General features: G+C 43.5%; 1 protein-coding gene across 2 annotated transcripts in view; it reads right to left on the bottom strand.

Moving 5' to 3' along the window:
• The window catches only part of MYO5B (myosin VB), a 413,295-nt gene that overhangs the window by 228,087 nt on the left and 163,601 nt on the right, over positions 1 to 21,607 (bottom strand). For both annotated transcript variants that reach the window (XM_037805481.1, XM_037805482.1), the window contains exon 2: positions 11,054 to 11,164. In XM_037805481.1, the coding sequence (XP_037661409.1) occupies positions 11,054 to 11,164 (111 nt within the window). The remainder of the gene's footprint in view (positions 1 to 11,053; positions 11,165 to 21,607) is intronic.

The following is a 21,607-nucleotide window of genomic DNA, read 5'->3' as shown; positions in this document are numbered from 1 at the left end:
ATTGATCGAAGATGCAGGAGTTAACAAAGGTCTCCAATAAGGGCAACAACAGGAGTAAAAATAAATGCCAGTTTTGTTGTATTTTTGGTTTGTTACTACAGTTCTTACTTCCTTTAAGATCTAAAAGGCAAATGCATAAAATGTAGAGATAAATCAGTGATTTTGGATTCAATGTATAAACCTGTAGTTTCTGACAAGAACTACATAAAAGAGATGAGAAAGAGAGGTATGGAAACAGTGTGTGTGTATGTTTGACATTAGGTTGGTATCAAAGTAAACAAGAATGTCACGGATTTCAGATGTTAAATTTAAGCCCTACAGTAAGTCAAAGAAAATACTGGAAACTATGCAAGTCGCAGAGACAGAAATTAAGAGTACAGGTTGCCAGGGGTAGAGGGCAGGAAGAATGGAGAAGTTAATGCATAAGGGGTGCAGGGTTTCTCTTTGGGAAGATGGAAAAGTTTTAGTAATGGAAGTTCGTGAGGGTACTACACTAAAATGAATGTGATTAATCCCACTGAATGATACATTTGGGAGTAGTTGACATGGGAAAGTTTATGTTATATACATGTTCCCGCATGAAAAAATAAAAGAGCAACTACAGAGATAATAACAATTAAATGCAATACATAATCCTGTACAGGATCTAACAAGGTGGGAGAGAAGGCTCAAAAGGAGATTACTGGGATACAGGAAGAAACTAGAATATAGGCTGTATGCTTTGTATCAACGTTAAATTTCTTGAACTTAATAACTGCACTTATGGTGGTTACATAAATGAATATCTTTGTTCTTAGGACATGAACTTAGCAATACCAAGGGTTCAAAGAGTATGATTTACACAACCTACACTCAAGTGTTCAGAAAATGGGTTGATGAAAACATGGACAAATAGAATGATAGACCGATGGATAGAATGATACAGCAAATGTGTCAGGACGTCATAACTGGTGGATCTAGTTATCTGCAGGGATGGGGATATGTTGGAATTGTCTGTGTGGAGTCTGTCTTGTTTTTCTAACTGTCCTGTAAGCTTGAAAGAATTACAAATTTAAAAGTTTAGAATTTTTAAAAAAGATCAATACACCATCCAAAAATTGTACACAGAACACATCACAAAATAATAACTACAAATGGACAACATATTAAAAACCATTCAATTTGACCAGTAACCAAAGAGATGCAAATAAAAACTATTGGCACTAATATTAGCTGTCAGAGAAGCAAAAATAAGATTGACAAAACTGAAACGAGGAAGGGTATGAACAAATGGGTATACTGCTTGTGGGTTCATATTGGTTCAAACTTCCTGGAGGGCAGCTGGCAACATATATTCACAATTGTTTTAAAAAAATTAATAAAGCAGATGTAGGTTTACAGAGAAATCATGCAGAATGTGTAGAGTTCCCATATCATTACCCCCCCCTCACTGCGCGCACCGAAAGTTTCCCTATTATCAACATTTTGCATTAGTGTGGTACATGTGTTACCACTGATGAAACATTATAATTATATTATTAACTCTAGCCCATAGTTTACATTAAGTTTCAGTCTTTGTGTTGTCCAATTCTATGTTGTTGTTTTTCTTCTGGTAATATATATACAATCTAAAATTAATCATTTTAACCACTTTCAAGTACATTCAGTATTTTTCAAGAATATACTCTTCTTCCCCATTCTTAGATAATCTTAAAGTGAGCAAAGATATGGCCTCAAAGAATCTATAAATAGTGAAAATTAATCATAATACATACCTATATCTATTGTCAGCATTCTGCTGTATTAACAAAAGGAATTTTATAGAATGAAATATGATTCAGTTTATTTAAAATTACACATTAAAATCTGTTTGGAGTAATGTTCCCACAAATATCAATGTTTATCTATGTTAGTGGGATTCCTTTACTTGTACAGTTTCTTGTTGTCTGGTTCTTCTATTCTTACATTAATGAAGCTGCTTTTTTTTCTGTGAAAAGCTCTTTATACTAAACCTTCCCTGTGCAGGAGACAAGTAGACCACTAAGAAGATGCAGAAAAATTTCCAAAAGGTAGGAACAAGGGGAAATGGAAAGTGTTGAGATTAGATTTTCATTTCATTATATTCTAGAGCCGGCAGCCTGCCTTACCTCCTGCCGACGTGGTGCTGTCCCTGGGCCTGCCATCAGCCCTGCCTTTCTGAGCCACTCTAATGGCTTCCAGGTGGAGATGCTGCTAGGCCCCTAAAGACCCTGTCCACTCTGCATCTGCACGTGGCTCTCCACCCAGTCTCAGTGAGCAGCACAGGGAAAAGCCAATTATAGAGCCACAGGGCTCACCTAACCCACCACCTCATTTTCCAGATTCAAAAACTGGGAACTGAGCCAAGGATCTTCAAACAGAAATGCTGGCATTCTCTCTTTTCTTAGATGAATCTCTTCCTGCCTCTCTCCCAAGCCTGTGGAGGGAATCACATATGCAATTTTGTGAAAACAGAGTCCACAAATAACCAGTGGCATTGGTCATAGTAAAACCAATAGGGGGTAAAAAAAAAAAAATGCCCAAAGCAGCAGCAAAGAGGTTAGGAGCCGCAAGCTCAGCATTCAAAGCTACAGATTTCTTGGTGTACATCGAGAGGGAAGGAGGGAAAGGAAGGAGCGCCTTAAGAACAGATATTTCTTCTCTACCAGGAATTTGATTCTAACACTGCTGGTGCTGAATATTTATCGCTAACACAGTTTTATTTGAAAACTAAGAGTCTGTGACAGTTAATAGGTCCCAGAGACCAGGAGTTGGGAATCAGAAACAGACTGGGGTCTCCAATTGGCCCCCACTAGCATATGGGACTAGACAACAATTGTGAAGGGAGGATAGGGTAGAGAAAATGCCTGGGATCTCCAATAGGTAGTCACTAGCCACATGTGACTATTTATTTAAAATTAAGTAAAATGAAAACTTTAGCTCCTCAGTCACACCAGCCACATTTCAAGTGCCCAAGAGCTACACGTGGCTAGTGACTACCATGTTGGACAGCATCGATATAGAACATTCCATCAGAGTAGAAATTCTATTGGACAGCTCCAGTCTAGACTTCTCTAACCTCTGCCAGTCTACGAGTATGTAATACTTAGTAGACACTGAAAAACATCAGTTGAACTGCATGTCTGATCATTCATGACCTCTCTCATACCTCAATTTGTGCCCACATTACATGGTATTATAGCAAGAAAATAATGATTAAAACATCTTTGAATGACAACTCCCAACAAATTTGGCACTAGTATAATCCTATATAGTGGAAACAGTAGGAAAAAGAAATTGGCTTTATCTACAGATAGAATCAGAACACTTAGAGAAACAATAAGCCAATAAAAATAGGTTTACAAGCTGGCAAGGGGTTGGTGTTGACCCAAAGGTGCTACTTAGATGTCATACTCTGGTAAAAATGCACTGAACTCAGAGTTAAACTCTGTATTCAAGCCCTGGCCCATCAAGTAAAGCAATGGCTATCAACCCTTCTGCACAATGGAATCCCCTGGGGAGCTTAAAAAAAGTGATGGCTGAGTCTCATCCCCAGATTGGCATTTAATTAGTCTGGGCTGCAACCTGAGCTTCATGATTTAGTCTTTGGCTCCCTCGAGTTTTCTAGTGTGCAAAGCTGAGAATTACTACAGTCAAGTGCTATGAAACCTTAAGCCAATCATTTCACTTCCATGGACTTCAGTTTTCCTAACTGTAAGATAAGAGGACTGGTTCCAAAAATCTTTAGGATGCAAGGGAGCTCTCTTTTGTGAAATTGAGAGAGGTCTTCTGCAGAAAAAAGTCAAGGAAACTATATTCCTGGTTAATAGGAGACCTCAGAGCTTAAATCCACTGACATACTATAGCAGCAAACAGTTGACTCTAAGTCGTTTAATATGTATTAAAAATTTGTTTTACATTATGTCTGAAACAAGTACAAAAGACAGAAACATTTGTTTAATGAATGTCCTGCTGTCTCATTCTCTAACAGTTCTGTGTGAAAGTCTTACTTCCATTTTCTCCAGTCCCCAAAAAGATTATGTTCCTCAAAGAGAAGCCTCTTATTCTTCTCCTCGTATTACTTAGCACACGCCTAAAGCACAAATCAGACACTGGAAAGAAAAACACTCTGGGATGTAAATAAACTTCCCAGTTAGTAAGTATATATGAGGAAGTAACAAATTAGCCCTGGAATCTCAGTGACTTAACACTACATGGGTGTATTTCTCACTCGCGCTAGGTGCCCAGGGCTGGATGCTATGGAGGCTCCGCTCCACCAGGTCACTCGGACGCAGGCTGAAGGGGCCGCTGACACCAGCACGCTGCCTCCACAGCACAGGAAGACAAGCGTCTGGAGAGCTCCCATCATCAATTCCATGCTTCAGCCTGCATGTGGCACTATACATCAATTCCACCTTCAACCCAGGGTTCCCCTAACTGGCAAGGGGGCTGGGAACCATGAAAGGACATTGAGAAATCTCTGCCATGAGAAGTGCTCCTGGTTTGAGAAGTCAGCAGGTAACTCAGGGGGAGCTAAAGGGTTTCAAAAAGAATGTGGTGTTGCAGGAGAGGGGACACAGCGGTAGAGTCTAATACCCCACAGGACTGCCATGCCATCATGTTCCTGACAGACCTCTACAGATTCTTGGCCTCCAACTTTTCGGACTGTTAACACTGTGTTTGTGTATGTATTATATTCAGTGTAATTCAGACCAAAAGCTCCTCAAAGGCAAAGATACACCATTTTCACTGCTATACAACCAGGTCCTGGTACATAATAGTTGTTCAATAATAATTGTTTTCAGTGAGTGGATGATGAATGAATGGTGATGCAAGTAACTAAAAGAAGAAAAAGGCCATAAAAGAAAAGCCACTCATGATAATAAGGTGGTAAATGGGCATCCTGTATTTTATGCATGGTCATTCTGTAAACCTACTTCTCTAATAATAATAACAATAAGCTACTCATGAACTGCCTGATGTCAACATACAATTAAGAGATTTGAATTATTAATGAAGTCAGAGCAGGATAAAAATAGGGAGTCAAAATTCATCTCTTGACTTCAGTTTATTGCAGGGAACACAGATTATACCCCTGTTAGGATGGGAGTCCCAGTTCAACTCTTAACTTGGTGTATTACAGCAACGTCCAGACCATTTCATTTATGGGCTTTAAACCAGGGTTTCTCACCCTTCGCACTACTGACATTTGGGGCCAGATATTCTTTTTTTGTGTATGGTGGGACATTTAACAACATCCCTGGCCTCTACCTACTAGATGGCAGTAGAAATCCACCCACCCACCCCCAGCTGTGATGACCAAAAATGTCTCCAGACATGACCAAATGTCACTGAGGGGTGGGGGACAAAAATTGTACCTGACAGAGAACTACTGGCTTAACCAAATAGAAGAAAGAACTATGGAAGTCACTTTGATGAGGACAGAGATATTCTGAATTTCAAACTCCCTTCTTGGAAATAAAAGGGAAGAGCATCATAAGAGCCATAGTATCTAAGACAAATCCACATGCTAGTCAGTCAGTCAGAATAATTCAGCTACAAGGAGGAAGGAAGGACACTTGTGGAAAGCCCACATGCCAGTCATGGTACAAAATGATTTTACTACATTACTTCATTTTATTCTCACAGAGACTTGGTGACAGCTGCTAGTATTCTCAATTTACAGACAAGAACACAACCTCAGAGAAGCAAGTGAGCTGCTGAATACACAGTAACTGGAAGAACTGGTAATTAATTCCTCAAGAATCACACGAGTTAAGAACAATCACTGCACCCAAGTTAAAGGCACAGAAACCGAGGCTTAGAGTAACTAATTTGCCCAAGTTCACGGAACCATAAAGTGTTCAAGGATCCAGGTTTATCTGACTTAAAAGTCCAAGCTCTTCATCTTTAGTTACATCAGTGGTATCCAACCAAGAATGATTTTGTTCCCCAAGGAGGCATTGATGACATCTGGAGGCATTTTTGGTTGTCACAACTGGGGATGGGGTGCCACTGGCGTCTAGTGGGTACAGGCCAAGAACACTGCTAAGCATCCTCCAGTGCACAGGACAGCTCCTACTACAAAGATTCATTTGGCCCCAAATGTCAGCAGTGCAGATATTGAGGAACCCTGAGTTACATTATTTCTAACCCAAAGAATGAGTAGAAGTTAATGCTCAGGTTCCCAAGTTTCAGGAAACATTTTCTATTACAAAATATCTTAGGGTCAGACAGACGACGAGAATCTGAGCAGACATGCAGAGGAATGGGGTTGGTGCACCCTCCCCAGGTCGAACCCTCAGCCTTCAGAATGCCTAGGAGCCCCCCAGCACCCTCACCCTGCCTCTCCCAGGTGGCCAGGGCTGCCTCACCCATTTGTCAACAGAGGCAGCCCAGCAAAATATCCCACCTGAAGGAAGAGAACAAGAGTAAGGCAGGAACAGATCAATGAAAATAACAGAACTTTACGAGGAAACTTCCACCAAACAGCTTTACTAATATCAGAAGTATATACCAGATAATCTGAGCTCTCTGGTATTGCCAAATGTGTGTGTAGTCGGTACTTAACCTGCACTGAGTTGGCAAGTGCTCGGTGGAGTTCTCAAGATGTGTGGGTTTGAGGGCACCAATGGGCAGAAACAACAGTCCTAGCTCTTTTGTGAGACTGTAGCTTTTTGACATGTCTGATACCTCCTTGGTATAATATTTTGATATATTCAGTAGCACCCTTATTTCTGAGCAAAAGTGGCCCTTTTTCTGGATCCTGTGTTTTAGAGAGCTCCAAATATCACCAACACAAAATACAAACAATTAAAGCACAGGTAAGCTTGTCTGTTACTTGGGATCAGCAGTCAGGGCTGACACCTTGTTATCTGCAACCCTAAACATCCACCCCTGTGACTAATGCTTTCAGGCCCCAGGGAAATGCTTCTCAACCTCTTACTCTAAGTTCTTGAAGTAACAGGCAGCTATGTCCAGGCCTTTAAGGTTCCTGAGTTGTAAAACTGTCAATGTCAGAGACAGACACTGCTTTGGAGCATGGGGAGGAATTAGGCAGCAAAGATACTTAGGCAAAAGGAAAGACAAATGAACACGTCAATCCTTCCTTTCAGATTGCACACATGCAAAAGTTTCTTACATAATGAAATACAGTCTCCCAGTTGTGCATCTCCTTGCCTCTCCACGTGTTCTAATTGTAGTTCCAGGGTACTCACTAATTATAATTAGCACAGTATTTGTAAGTATTGCACAGGATGGATGCAAAACACTTTGCAATATTGAACAATTCATATTGCTGTTCAATTTGTTTATATGTAGGGGTAAGTATAACGTGCCTGAAGGAAGACAGTAAAATTCTTTACTTGGCAGCTAGATGGACACTGATTAGTCAAGTTGCAAACAGCTTTATTTTTGAAATACTGAATGTTTTCATTAAATTCCCCCTGAAATAAAAATTTCAGACTGACAATTCTGATTTAAAATATACTTTAAATATTTAAACCAATGCAAGCTTACATTTATACTCTTACCCTGGCCCCACAAATGTTAGGGTAACGTGGATATGTGGAGACCCTGAGAGAGCACATAACTCTGTTTAAAGTACACGAGTTCCCTGACCTGCACACAGGGAGTGCTCGCCATCAACGTAGCTGCTGGACACTAGACACAAACTGAATTTAAATGTAAAGCGTGGAAACAAGGGGACAGTTTTTCTTCTGCCACTAGAGGGCAGGAATCGAGCAGTTTGTGAGGGAGGGGGCAGAGGAAAGAGAAGGTGGGATATCCCCAGAGCCCCACTCCAAGGCTAAGCATGGGAAAGCCACATTTATCACCATGACTTGAATACACCGAAACGCTTGATTCAATTTAAGAATCGATAATGCATAAAGGGTACAGAGTTTGTATTTGGGATGATGGGGAAGTCCTGGTAATAGATGATGGAGAGGGGAGCACAAAGTTGTGAATGTGATTAATCCCACTGAATGGTATGCCTGGGAGTGGTTGATATGGAAAAGATTATATTGTATATGTTTCCACAATTGAAAAATAAGGAGCAACCAAAGAGACAATGACATGATTAAATGCAATATGTGATTCCAGGCTGGAACTAATGGGGGAGAAAATATCCAAAAGGACATTGGAACATACCAAAAAAAAAAAAAAAAAAAAAAAAAAAAAAGGAATATATACTACAAACTTTATATCAATGGTAAGTTTCTTGAACTTGATAACTGCACTTAAGTTAGATATGTAAGTGAATATCCTTGCCCTTAAAAAATGTACATGGCAGTTTTAAGTGTTCAAGGAGCATGACATATACAACCTACCCTCAAGTGCTTAGACAATAAATAGAATGATATGGCAAATATGGAAAATGTGGCAAAATATTAAAAAGTTGGTAGATCTGGGTAGGAAGAAGGGCATGTTGGAGTTCTCGGTATGGATTCTGCATTGTTTTTGCAGCTATCCCGTAAATTGAAAGTATTTATGCTAAGGGTTGGACACCTTGTGCCCAACACGGCTGTGGACAGAAAAGGTGGAAGGTATATCCTTTTCCCCCAAGAAGTTTATCTTCTTCTCATTAGTTTAAACATAAAACATCTTAGATGAACAATGAGAAGCTTGATCACCTTGAACAGAGGAGACAGGTTAGAAGATGGAGCTCCTGCCAAAAGCTGTGGGTTAGAAACATCACTGCTGTTCCAAAAGGGAATTTCATTTATTTTAATCCTTTGCCTCTTCAGTCAAACCCACGGTATTTGACTTCAGTGGGGAGGAAGCACAGTGTTACTACGGGAAAGAGACGACCGGGCTGGATTTTCTGGCCGGCCTGGTATTCCAGGATGGTGTCAGTTTCACAAGAGACTCTGCACACGTTCAGAGCCAAGCCATCCAACTCCTGTCCTCCTGCTCCACAGCTCGGCTGCATCTCTCCTGATGACAGCTCAGAGCCGGCTGTGGACACACCACGGCCCATGAGCAATGTGGACAGACCAGAGGGTGAGAGACCATTTTTTCTGGAGAGCGTCTCATCTCCATCCCAGGCTTCCCTTCTGATTGCACACTGACTGGCCCAGGAGCAGGGGAAGGAGGAGACGGGCCCTGGGCAGCTGCCAGGATTAGTCAGACAGGGCTGAATTCATTTTCAGCCGGGGAGGCAAGCATCTGCTCTGTTTTAGCAACAAGGCAGATCATTCCTCCCAACCTCCCTACAACTCTTTAAAAACACCCCACCCACTTACAAGATCAACTAAATGAAATCTACTGGAGTAGAAGAGCTGCCATTTAAGTGGGTAAACTACTTTTCATTTTGTTTCAAGCGTGGGGTAGGAAGTTATTCCACAGGATAAACAAGATTGCTTCTGTTGAGAATTTGGTTTCTCACCTCAAAGCCAAGAGGCAGCTGGCTAAATCTTTCTGCCAGGAAGAGGAAGGTGGGAATACAGCCCTCGGTGTAAACATTTTCTAACAAACACACTTCTTGGTTTTACCAAGGGATAGGCTCAAGCTGATACAAAACAGAAGTCAGTAGTAAGGGGGATGTTCAACCTTCCTACTAACCAACAAGTTAATCACCAACCACAGTGGGCACTACCTGAGCAAAAGCATAAGACAAGGTCCAGTTCTCAAGCAGGTCATTCCCATCTAGAAAGGGAGACAAGACCAAAATGCTCGAAAGAATTAAAAACAAGACAGCAAATGATCAAAGGTTAATTATGTGGTACAAACTTCTAGTGCTACTGGAGTTCAGAGGGAGGCAATAAATCATCCAGCCCAAACTATTCCCATGCACGTCTCGAATTTAACTGACTCCAAAGCAAATTCTTGATTTCTTCCGCCACTTCCTTCAAAACCTGTTTCTCTCTGGCGCTCCCCGTGATAAACCCTGCAGGGACAGGCTCTTGCCTGCGTTCTCTGCTCCTCACAGGCTTTCCCCACACCTCCCAGACACACTGGCCTCCTTTCCACTGAACACGCCCTGAGGGGCACATGGCTTTGGTGCACATAGCTCCCAACTGGAACTCTCTTCCCACTTGGCCCACTCTTCCACCCCCAAAATCTTTAATGGCTGTCCCCTTTTTAAAGCTGCCTCCTCAGGAGAACTGGTCTCACTGAACGCCCTTCCCTCAAGTGAGTTCCTTCCCTCATTTTCTCTCCCTGCACCTTGTCTACTGGCTTCCACATCTACTACAATTTGTCACTTCCCATCTCCCACCCGTGCGGATGCTCACAGTTCACTCCCTCCTGCATTGAGCTCCCCCAGGCTGCTGGACTGTTCATCTACATGTGCCCGTCACCCAGCACAGTGCACCCAGCAAGCAGTCACATATTTTTGAAATGCACAAATCATAGACAGGGGGTGGTCACAAAAGGCTCATGAAAGGGGATACCGAATCAGGCCTTTTAGAAGAGAAAGAATTTCATAGTTACTACCTCATCTTCCTTCTGAGTGAAACATCTCAAAGTCAACTAATGAAAAGAATTTTCGCAGCAGCTGCTACATATTGAGTGCTGACGTGCCAAGCACCACTGTAAGAACGTTCCATGTATTAACTCAATTTTCGAAACAGCCATAAACAAGCTATCATCCCCATTTTTCAGATGAATTAACTGGCACAGAATATTTGCTAACTCGCCCAATGTCACAAAGCTGGTAATAGCCAAGCCAGGATCAACCCAGACAGTCTGGCTCCAGAACCCAGGCTCCAACCACTGTACTGTGCACTGTTTGTCCCCTTCCTCCTCTCCCATTCTTGCCTCAACTCCTTACCGGAGCACCTCCTATTCCCTCCACTCCACTGACATCCTACCTCACCCACCCCTGATCTCCTACCTGCCTAGCTGCTCTTAGCTGGGCACTTATTTTTCATGTTAACATCTATAGAGCCACTTTATGGTTTAGCACTTTTGCATACATTATCACTCATTAACAACAAAAATTCCAGGCTCTCATAGGCTCTAAACTTGAGGAAAAACTCAAGCCCACAATGTACCATCTAGTCCCATTCAGCAGACACCTTAGCAACCTCCTTCCTCCATGACCAGCACTTACAGTTTCATCTTCAAGTTTGAGCTGGAGGCTCCTCTCCCCCTCCTTGTAGTCCTTGGTTAATTCAGCTGAGCGCCACACTTCATCAGGATCAGGGATCCAGACCCTCGTGTACTGAAAGATTAAAACAAAAGAAATTTAGACCCAAAATGAAGATTGGGGGCTTCTAAATATGTGTCACTAGCTATGAAGGGTGCTACAGAAGAGCTTTTCAAGCCACCTGGACACTTCTACCCCTCTTCTCATTTCAAGACACAAAGTGACCCAATACCCTGATGATTGGAATACAACTTACGGGATTGGTATCAGAGGGCACCTTGTAGATTCTAAGAAAATATCATGGATCAACAAAATGAAAGTTCTACTAGAGAGACAGCCAAGCCTGCATTTGGTGAGATCCGTCAGAGTCTGCACTGTCATTTCAAAGGGGGTGCAAGACAGCCATGTCTGAGGAAGTAGAAGTGTGCTACAAACAACAAAATAAACACAAAACCCGACAAGAGAGCACAGCAAATCTTCAAAGCTTGGGAATCTCTGCTCTGATAATCTGTATTCAGGAACAAAGCCCATTTTTCTTCAAAGTGAAAGAAAGCAGTTGGCAAATAGAAAGCATATTTAAGAATCCCTATGTTGTCAGCAACCACCTTAATTCATCTATGCATTCTTTAAACCACAAACATACAGAAAAATCAACCTCCCCCAAGCAGCTACCCTGATGCGCAAAGTTATTAAATTGACCAAGTACCACCAGGAAGAACACAGACCGGGGTACGTGGTGATGCAGGGAGGCCCTTCCGTGATTTGACCAGGGCATTTTCAGTGTAACTCAGGGAAGTTCTCAGTCCTGACTGCACATTAGAGTTGCCTGGGGAGCTTCAAAACTACCAATTCTGAGTTCCACCTCAGACCAACTAAATCAGAATCCGCTGTGACAAAAGCTCCCAAGGTAGTGTGGTGTGCCACATGGCAGCCTCCGGATCTATGGTTGTCACTCCCAGCATCGTCCTCTTTACAGCTATCAAACAAATTCCTGAGTGTTCATGTCATAGGTATGTTATTTCCACAGGCCTGTTTGCTTTAGAGGCCGTCTGCATGCACATATACACACATACAGACTCAGGAACACAGAACAGTCTTAACGAACCTCAGATCAGCGGCTCTTTTGACAAACAGGTCAACCAGAACACATGCTTGAGTCAGCATAATCCACCTCACTGGTGGAGCAGCAGCCCCAAACCTGGTCCCCATGGATGGTCAGTCCCCTGTGCACGAGCAACCAGTGAGGTTTCCCTTGGTCCTACTTGCCAATGTTTTTCTCCAGGTCATCACTGGTCTTTAATAGAAGCAAGACCTTGCCACATTTGGTCTCTAATTCAGCACTGAGCAGTGAAAGCCATAAGGCAATGGACTTAAAACACTAATCAGCAGAAAGCAAACATGGAGGAATCTGTATCCTTGGCATCCCAGCTCAGGTTACAAAGCCCAAGTCATTTGTTTTTAATATTACAAAGAAAGAAGTTCACAAAACCTTAATCTTCTCTCTTCCTCAGAGCCTGCTTTACAGTAAGAAATATATTACTGTATCTTTATAGTAAGATACTATACAGCTTTGCAGAGGGCTTCACAGTAAAATAACAAGAATGTTCTGAGGCATCTCCAGAGAAAACTGTTTGCTCTCCTTAACTGTCAATCTTTCTTCTCCCTGAAGTGTTCTAACTTGCATTCTCTGCTGTCACATAAGCCCAGCTTCCATCCACCTGCAGTGACCTTTAAGATCCTGTCCCTAAGCTTAAGGTAAGTGACCTTTCCTCTGTCTTGCTACAGTTCTCACTTACTCTCTATTCTGAGTTATGCTCCTGGGGTTTCTCCAAGCAAATGAAGTACAGCACACCCAGAAATTTTACACAAAGCAAAATCTTCACTCAGTGTAAACCGTGTGAGGAATGGCTCAAGATGATACAGTGACAAAGAAGCGAGAGAGGGATGGGGAAAATCCCAAAAGAACTGAGTGGCATGAAGTTATGTGGCTATCATCACACCGTGTAACATACTGGAAAGCCAAGCAGCTCCATTCCAGCTCAGCCAGAGAAGCGTCCAACCTTGACCCCGCTGTCCACGGGCTGCGCCTTGGGCAGTCAGTTGCCTCCTGCCTAGGGAATCTCACTGCTAGGTGCCCTCTCTGTTTAATTCTTACTCTGGGAGGGCCCATTTATCTTTCTACTTATATTAATCTCTTCTCTCTAAATCACCTGTAAGTACCTGGAGGGCAATTAACTTGCTTCTGTATTTCCCATACCCACCAAACCTGGCACAACATCAGGGCACGGTTGAGCTCTACGCCACTCAAAGTGAGCACTCAGCATCACCAACACCTAGGAACTTGTTCGAGAGAATGTCAGCCCTGCCCAGACCCCCCTGAATCAGAACCTGCACACCTAACCATCTGCTGTCCTGCTACTGCAATGTGATCTCACACTTCCAGGCCTCTGTATGTGGGTCAGTAAACTATAGCCGTAGGCCAAATCCAGTGCACCACCTGTTCTTGTAGAGCCCATGAGCCATGACTGGTATTTGGTTTCTTTTTTTTCCCATTTTTATTGAGATTGTTCAGATACCATACAATTATCCAAAGATCCAAAGTGTACAATCACTTGCCCCTGGGTACCCTCATACAGCTGTGCATCTATCACACTTAATTTTTGTTCAATTTTTAGAAACTTCATTACTCCAGACAAGAAATAAAGTGAAAGGTGAAAAAAGGAAAAAAGAAAAGGAAACTCTAATCCTTCCCTATCCCTAACCAACCCCCCTCAATTGTTGACTCCTAGTATTGATACAGTACGTTTGTTACTGTTTATGAAAAAATGTTGAAATACTAACTTTAGTATATAGTTTGTAATAGGTATATAGTTCTTCCCTATATGCCCCTCTATTATTAACTTCTAATTGTATTGTCATACATTTGTTCTGGTTCATGGAAGCAATTTCTAGTATTTGTACAGTTGACCACAGACATTGCCCACCATAGGATACAGTTTTATACATTCCCATCTTTTGACCTCCAACTTTCCTTCTGGTGACATATATGACTCTGAGCTTCCCCTTTCCACCTCATTCACACACCACTTGGCGCTGTTAGTTATTCTCACATCTTGCTACCAACACCCCTGTTCATTTCCAAACATTTAAGTTCATCCTAATTGAACATTCTGCTCATACTAAGCAACCACTCCCCATTCTTAAGCCTCATCCTATATCTTGGTACCTTATATTTCATGTCTATGAATTTACATATTATAATTAGCTCCTTTCAGTGAGACCCTGCAATAATTACATGACCGGTTTTTAAAGTTTTAAATGGTTGGGGAAAAAAAGCAAGAGTATTTTGGGAGATGTGAATATTATGTTAAAGTCAAACTTCAATGTCCATAGAGTCAGAAAGGACATTGGAACACAGCCATGTTTGTTCATTTATTTACATATTTCCTATGGTTGCTTTCACCATACTGGCAAACCTGAATAGTTGCAACAGACCATATGACCTGGAAACCTAGAATATTTACAACCTGGCCCTTTGAGGAAAAAGTGTGCTAACCGCTGCACGCGCTGTTTCCCTGGCCCGGAAGGACCTCTCCTCACTGATCTGGGGGAGAGTCTGCATTCCGGCACCATCTCCTCATTGAACACTTCTCTCCCTGTCCCAGAGTTAGCCCTTCTCAACTACATGCTGCCACAATAATTCCTTCTATGACTAACTTTCCTCCTGGTTTGGGAGTCATTTCTTTCATGTCAGCTTCTTCTCACTACCACAAGATCTTTCAGATACACTACCAGGCATCTTTGTATCCGCAAGATCTAGCACAAGCCTGGCATATAGGAGATGCTCACCAACGGTTCACTAAACACTGGAATCAGTAAATAGAGTGCACTTTTAAGGAACATCAGTGAGTTTTAAAATTCACTGATAAGCACCATGGAGTACACAAACATGGAAATGTATTCCCTGATCTTAAGGAGCATACAATCTACTTGGGTAGATAATTCACAGAAACATATCTTCTGTAAGGGGTAATGTGACTTGTTCCGAAGGAAAGTAAAGTAACAGCTGTTTGGTGGGGAGAGGAGAGAAGGGTAGGTAACAACAGTTAAAGCCAACTTAGAGGGGAGTAGTGGCCAAATTCTTTAACTTTTAAAAGCATAGTGTGTATACAGATTTGATCAAGCAAAATTTAGCCTCAAATCCAGTACACATTTAAGCACCTACTGTGTGCCAGTTCTGTGCTAGATGTTGCCCCATTTTTTCCTCAGTCTCCACAAGAGAGACATCTAGACATGCACTGGGATTATAGCGGTTCACTGTTAATACCAAATTAAGTAAGCCCTCCTTTCTGACAGTGAAGGATGCTTGACATCATTAGGCAGGCCTCTACTTCCCACTGCCTCACCTCTACTTGATTCTCACGGATTCTCAACTTTGGCAGAGCTAGTTACCCAACATCGTTCATACCAAACTTGATGACAGATTTATGGAACTTCCAAAGGTAATGTTGACCATAATCAATGTATGCCTCATCTCCCACCTCCCCGTTCCCTCACAGACCCACCCCCTGCCCCAAGGCAGATGCATTGCCTCTGTAATCAAGTATACCACACAGTACATGATCAGTGAGAAATTTATGGCCAAGAAAAAAGGTACACAAGCTAAGAGGAGGGAGAGACAAATTCCATAGTAATTAGCAAAGACTTGAGCAAGGAAGATATGTGATCTGAGTTGTGAAGATGGAAAGGATTCAGAGGGGAAGAGAATTAAGACCTGAAGAAGGAATAGTATGACTCAAGGTATAGTGTGGAACTGTGCATTGCAAAGTGGGAGGAGACCAGCTAAAAGACAGGGCTTGGGAATCAAATGGGTGAAAGAAATCTTGGTGCCCAAGAAAAGACAATGTCATCAGCAAGTCAACTGGGAGTCATTACAGGTTCCTGAGTAACTAAGACATGTAAGGAAAACATGAGTTTGGTAGAGTCTACCTAGCAATAACACCTGAAATGGGCTAAAGAGATGGAAAGCCTAAAGGCAGAGGCCTTCAGGTGGCTCCTACAGAAGCCAATGAATGGGCTACTTGGTCTCTGCTACTTGCTAACAAGCATAGAAATATGGGAATCATTCTGGGCACAGCTATTCTGATATGCTGGGCAGAGATCCCTGGGGAAAAGCCTTTACAAAACACTGTTTTAAAGAAGCCAGATACAAAACGTCACATATGATCCCTTTTATATAGAATATCTAGAGTAGCTAAATCCACAGAGACAAAAAACAGATTAACAGTTGCCAGGGGCACAGGAGAGAACAGAATAATAAGCAACTGCTTAACTGGTATGGGGTTTCCTTTTGGGGAAAAGAAAATGTTTTGGAATGTGAGATGGGGTTGCACAACACTGTGAGTGTACTAAATGCCACTGAATTGTTCCCTTTAAAATGCTTAATTTTATGTTACGTGAATTTCATCTCAACAGACTATTTTGGCTGCTGAAGATGCAAACAGTATCTGGTATACCCTTTCCTGGGATGGGTTCTCACTTCTAGACTCTGGGAAAGCAGTAAGAGAAGATCTATTCCTTTAACAGTAAGTCATCACTTTTACAAGCCTCAAGACAAAAGAGAAAGAAGAATTCCTACCTAGAATCCAAGTTTTGTGTTGCTCCCCAATTTCTCACCTTAAAAGAATTCCTTCAAACCAATCTGACCTCTAACAAGCTTTTGCACATAGCCCAATTTAAGTGCTACTCAATTTATCACTACTCTAACAATGCTTAATTTCATCACATCAAAATAAATAATTTCTAACCTAATTATCAAAGAAAAGCTAGCTTGAGAACCTTTGTGCCTTGACTTAGTAGCTGGGGTACAGAAAGCCAATCTGCAGTTGAACATGGAATCCCAGCCCAGGGATTCTTTGCCCTAAGCTAAATCATTCTCTCCAGGAAGCCCCTGTTTAAAATGTAAATACAATATCCAGAAGAATTAATTTCCCATTTATGCTAGTTATGCACATAGCTATGGTTCAGTGTGTGAGCTCTAGAGTTAGACAGTTTGGGTGAGAATTCCAACCACCACTTATTTGCGTGGATAATTTGATCAATGGGTCTAAGCCTCAGTTTCCTCAATTACGCAATGGGGATAAAACTATACCTGCCTCATGGAGTGTTCCTAGAATTAACGAGTTCCCATAGAAACAGAGCACCATAAATATTAGACAATAATGAAGATGATGGTGATGATACTGTATACTGTTTTGTCTAAAAGCAGGATTATAGTGGGACCTTGTATAGGATTAGGAAATGGGAAAACAATAAGCCTATGGCATTCCACGTTACTGGGGTTCTTTGATGTTCTGCAAGTCATAGTACATTGGTAGCCATGACCTGCCTTAAAATCAGTACCTGGATCTAGCCTACTTTAGCTCCACCATGCTGAGAGAAGTGATTGTTGGTGCAGGCTGGCATATTAGAATTATTTACCAGTCTTGAAACAAATGAAAACATCTGTGTCCCACAACTGAAAAATTAAAATTAAATATTTGGGGGTGGGGTCAAAACACCAGAAATTTTTTTTTAAGCTTTCCAAGTGGTCAATATGTCATCCAAGTCCAAACCACCTCAGAATCAAAGTGGACTCTAGGGAAAAGAGAATGGGGATGTTTGAAACATTCACTCCTTAGAATTAATTAACAATGCCACCACTATATCCTTATACTAAAGTCATTTTAAGTATTTTAATCATCATTTTGATTTAAATTCAAATCAAACTAGCAGAGTTATTACTCCTCTTTTATAGCAGAGAAACCTGAGGGTGAAAAATATGAAACAATTTGTCCAAGCTGGGAGCAAAGCTAGAAAAATGTATCTCAGCCTTGAAGATAAACTATCCACTGTTCCCCTCGTGGAGAAATATTCATTTTCTTACAGGAACCCAGGGCCCACTGAGTATGTATTTTATATCAGTAATTACACACGTGAAAAATTACAAAGGCCAATTTATAATGACACACCAAGTTACAGCATCAGGTGGTTTCAGTGTAAAGCATCAGGCAGACGCTTCAGTTGCAACATAGTCCTGATTTGAAGCGAAAGAGGAAACACCCAGCCTAACCTGGAGGCCGACGAGATAAAACTGTCCACTCCTACCCAGATCTAGGGGTCCAAGAGCAGGAACATTGTCCATCTTGTTCACCCCTGAACCCTAGCACTAAACAACAACCACCATTTAGTAGGCATTCAAATCTCTGCCCTATAACCTGCTCTGGTCAGGTGGGGGTGGGAGGGAGTCCTTTTGATACAAGAGAGAAAGGAATCAACATGCATTTTCCCAGGACATCAATTTTGTGCTGGAGCTCAATGGGGAAGATGTAAGATGGAGTTGATGAGCTTCTCTTCCTCAAGGAGCACAGCAGCCACCGGACTTCATACAAGACCATCTGAGATCCATCACAGAGAGTGCATCAACAGACAGAAGTCACCAGCATAGAAAGGAGCTATTGGATAGGCTGCATTTCAAGGAAAAAGATAGGATAGCCCAGGCACGAAGTATCACACCCAACAAAAGGGAGAGCAAACTGCTTCTCTGTAGCCCAAATCCCGGTACAAAGTAAAAGCAGGATAAGCTGAGAACCACAGTGCTAAGAAACCAAAAAACCCTTTAGGCCAAATTAACCTCCTTAGGAAAAATGGAGACATATATAGAATGTTTTTTAGCAAAGTTAGGAAAACACAAACACCTCTTAAGAACATCATAAATGAAGTCCTCTGTATGGTATAAATGTGTCCATTTTGAAGATTCTCATGTAAAGCAGTTCTATAGAAGGGGGAGAAGAAACAACTAAGCTGATAGTTTCATTTTACCACCACCACAACAGCAGACTCCCAAGTACCTGGCAGAGTACTGCCGTGTTGCAGGAACTACGGTGGTGCCCCGTGTGAGGAATTCTCCACACGACGGTTTAGCAGGTCGCCCGCTCGCCCGGACGCCTCTCCAGCTTCCCTTCTCCTCGCCTGCAAGGTAAGGGCCGCCTCTCCTTCGCCGCTCCCGGAGCCGCTTTTCCCTCGCCGCTCCGCGTTAGGGGCCGCCTCTCCCTCGCCGCTCCGGAGCCGCTCCTCCCTTCCCCAATTATCCCGGCTGCCTCTCCTTCTTTTCTTCTATGACCCCCATTCTTCCTAACGTTCTCCCTCTTCCCCTCCATTACTTTGCTGTCCTCCTTTCTGTCTTTCTCTCTTTGTTTGGCGCCCTGTACCTCTTTGCAACTGCCCCCCCCAGACTGCTTCAAAATGGCGAACTTCCTCCTTCTTCTTCTACTGAGGGGAGGAAGTGCTCTAGTGATGACGTCAGCCCTAAGCCGGGCCGGAAACCGCATGCGCTTTACCCCGCCCTTTCACAGGGCGGAGCTAGTCCGCCATCTTATGCCTTAGACCCCGCCCTTTAACAGGGCGGAGCTAGTCCGCCATCTTATGCCTTAGGCCCCGCCCTTTCACAGGGCGGAGTTAGTCCGCCATCTTATGCCTTAGACCCCGCCCTTTCACAGGGCGGAGCTAGTCCGCCATCTTGTGCCTTGGACCCCGCCCTTTCATAGGGCGGAGCTAGTCCGCCATCTTGTGTCTTAGCCACGCCTACCGCGCCGCCATCTTGCGACGCTTGGGGCCTCCCACTTCCGCCTCCCCCTTCGACAAGCTCCCCCTCGGAGCCGCTACCGGCAGTTGCCGCTACTCCTCCCACCCTGCCGACTAACAACCCCTGGCTGCCTTCTACACCTCAAGGCAACCCTTAGGACAGCGCTGCCCCTACCCCCACTCCCGTGCCAGGCCCTCTACTTTGAGTGCACCCTGCTAAAAGCCGGCTTAGGAAAATTTGCCCCGCAGTGTGGCTCTGAATCAGCCTAGCTTCAGATCTAGTCACCCTGGCTGTTCATGTATTTGGAGAGCCGCCAAAAAAAAAAATTATCTGGCCCCTGGACGCAAGCCAAACCCGCCTGCTTATACGTGATAACCTGGACATGCAAATCCTCTTGGAAGGATTTCAGGGGGAATTCAGCTGCCATTATCCTAGCCATCGACTGTTACAGGGGCTCGCCAAGCTTCCCTTCCGCAGCCCCTTCCATCCTTTCCCCTCCTCTGCACCCATCCCGGGTGCCACTACTGTCTTCACTGACGCCTCCAAAACCCGTTTCGCCTTCCTCTCTTATTCTCAGGACCACCCAAAACCCCGCCTATTCAGCTATGTCAACCTTCATTCAGTCCAAGTGGGGGAAATTCTGGCAGTGTCATACGCGCTAAACGCCCACTGCAACCACCCAGTAAACATTTTCACAGACAGCCTCTACACGTATCAGGTCTGCCGAGTCCTCGCGTTTTCCACCTTTTTCCCGGGAGACTCGGCCATTGATAAAACGCTTTCTGACCTCAGAAGCATCCTGGAGCATCGACAGGATCCTTGGTTCATTAGCCACATTCGTAGTCACTCAGGCCTTCCGGGGCCCCTGGCTAATGGCAATAGTATAGTAGACCAAGCGGTCTCAGCTCAAAATACCCAAGCTATGCTAACTCACACGGCAGCCCCTCCGGGGGACGCTGTTAACCAGGCCAAGCTATTGCATTCTAGGTTTCACTTTTCGGCTACGTCGTTACATCATCTATGTGGCCTCCCCCTAGATACCTGTAAACATCTTGTCCGCAATTGTGCAATTTGTGCGCCCTTTGCGCCGCTTGGCCCCCTACAACCTCAGGGAGTCAACCCACGAGGCCTAAAACCCAATTCTAGATGGCAAATGGATGTAACTCATGTTCCGTCCTTTGGACGCCTCAAATATGTGCATGTAATAATTGACACCTTCTCGGCCATGTGTTATGCAGTCCCCCTTGCCGGGGAAACGGCCAAGCACTGTATCAAGGCCCTAAGACAAGGAATTCTCTTCATGGGAGTCCCCTGGGACCTAAAAACGGACAATGGGCCTGCCTATCGCAGTGCCTCCTTTGCGGCCTTTCTTCAGTTATATAACATCACCCATCATTTCGGCATCCCCTATAATCCTCAGGGGCAAGCCATTGTGGAAGCAGTCCATCGCCGCTTAAAAATACAAATTGAAAAAGAGAGGGCTATGCTCCCCCAGGCAACTCCAGGGGACCTTATCATAGCAGCCCTTATTCACCTTAATCTACTCACATTCAATAAGGATGGACTTTCGCCCCTACATAAACATTGGGGGCCCTCATATAGGCCCACCCAGGCCCCGATGGTCTACTGGAAGGACCCAGAGAATAATGCCTGGAAGGGTCCCTCCCCACTCCTCGCCCAGGGGCGCGGGTTTGCTTGTGTTTTTCCAGATGATGCAGCACAACCAATCTGGATCCCAGGAAGGGCAATCCGGCCCGCCACCAGCAACCAAGCGTCTAACGAGACGAGAACGCCGTCATCTCCGCAGCCTGGTGCACCAGATGACAACAGTACACCTGAGCCTGGACCCCAGCCCGAGTGAGACCCCAGAGAAAATAGAGATCAGAGAAATTATA

The sequence above is a fragment of the Choloepus didactylus genome, chromosome 16 (assembly GCF_015220235.1).
Source record: "Choloepus didactylus isolate mChoDid1 chromosome 16, mChoDid1.pri, whole genome shotgun sequence".
Taxonomy (NCBI): domain Eukaryota; kingdom Metazoa; phylum Chordata; class Mammalia; order Pilosa; family Megalonychidae; genus Choloepus; species Choloepus didactylus.
The sequence above is the reverse complement of the archived record's forward strand: the minus strand, read 5'-3'. Positions and strand labels throughout refer to the sequence as shown.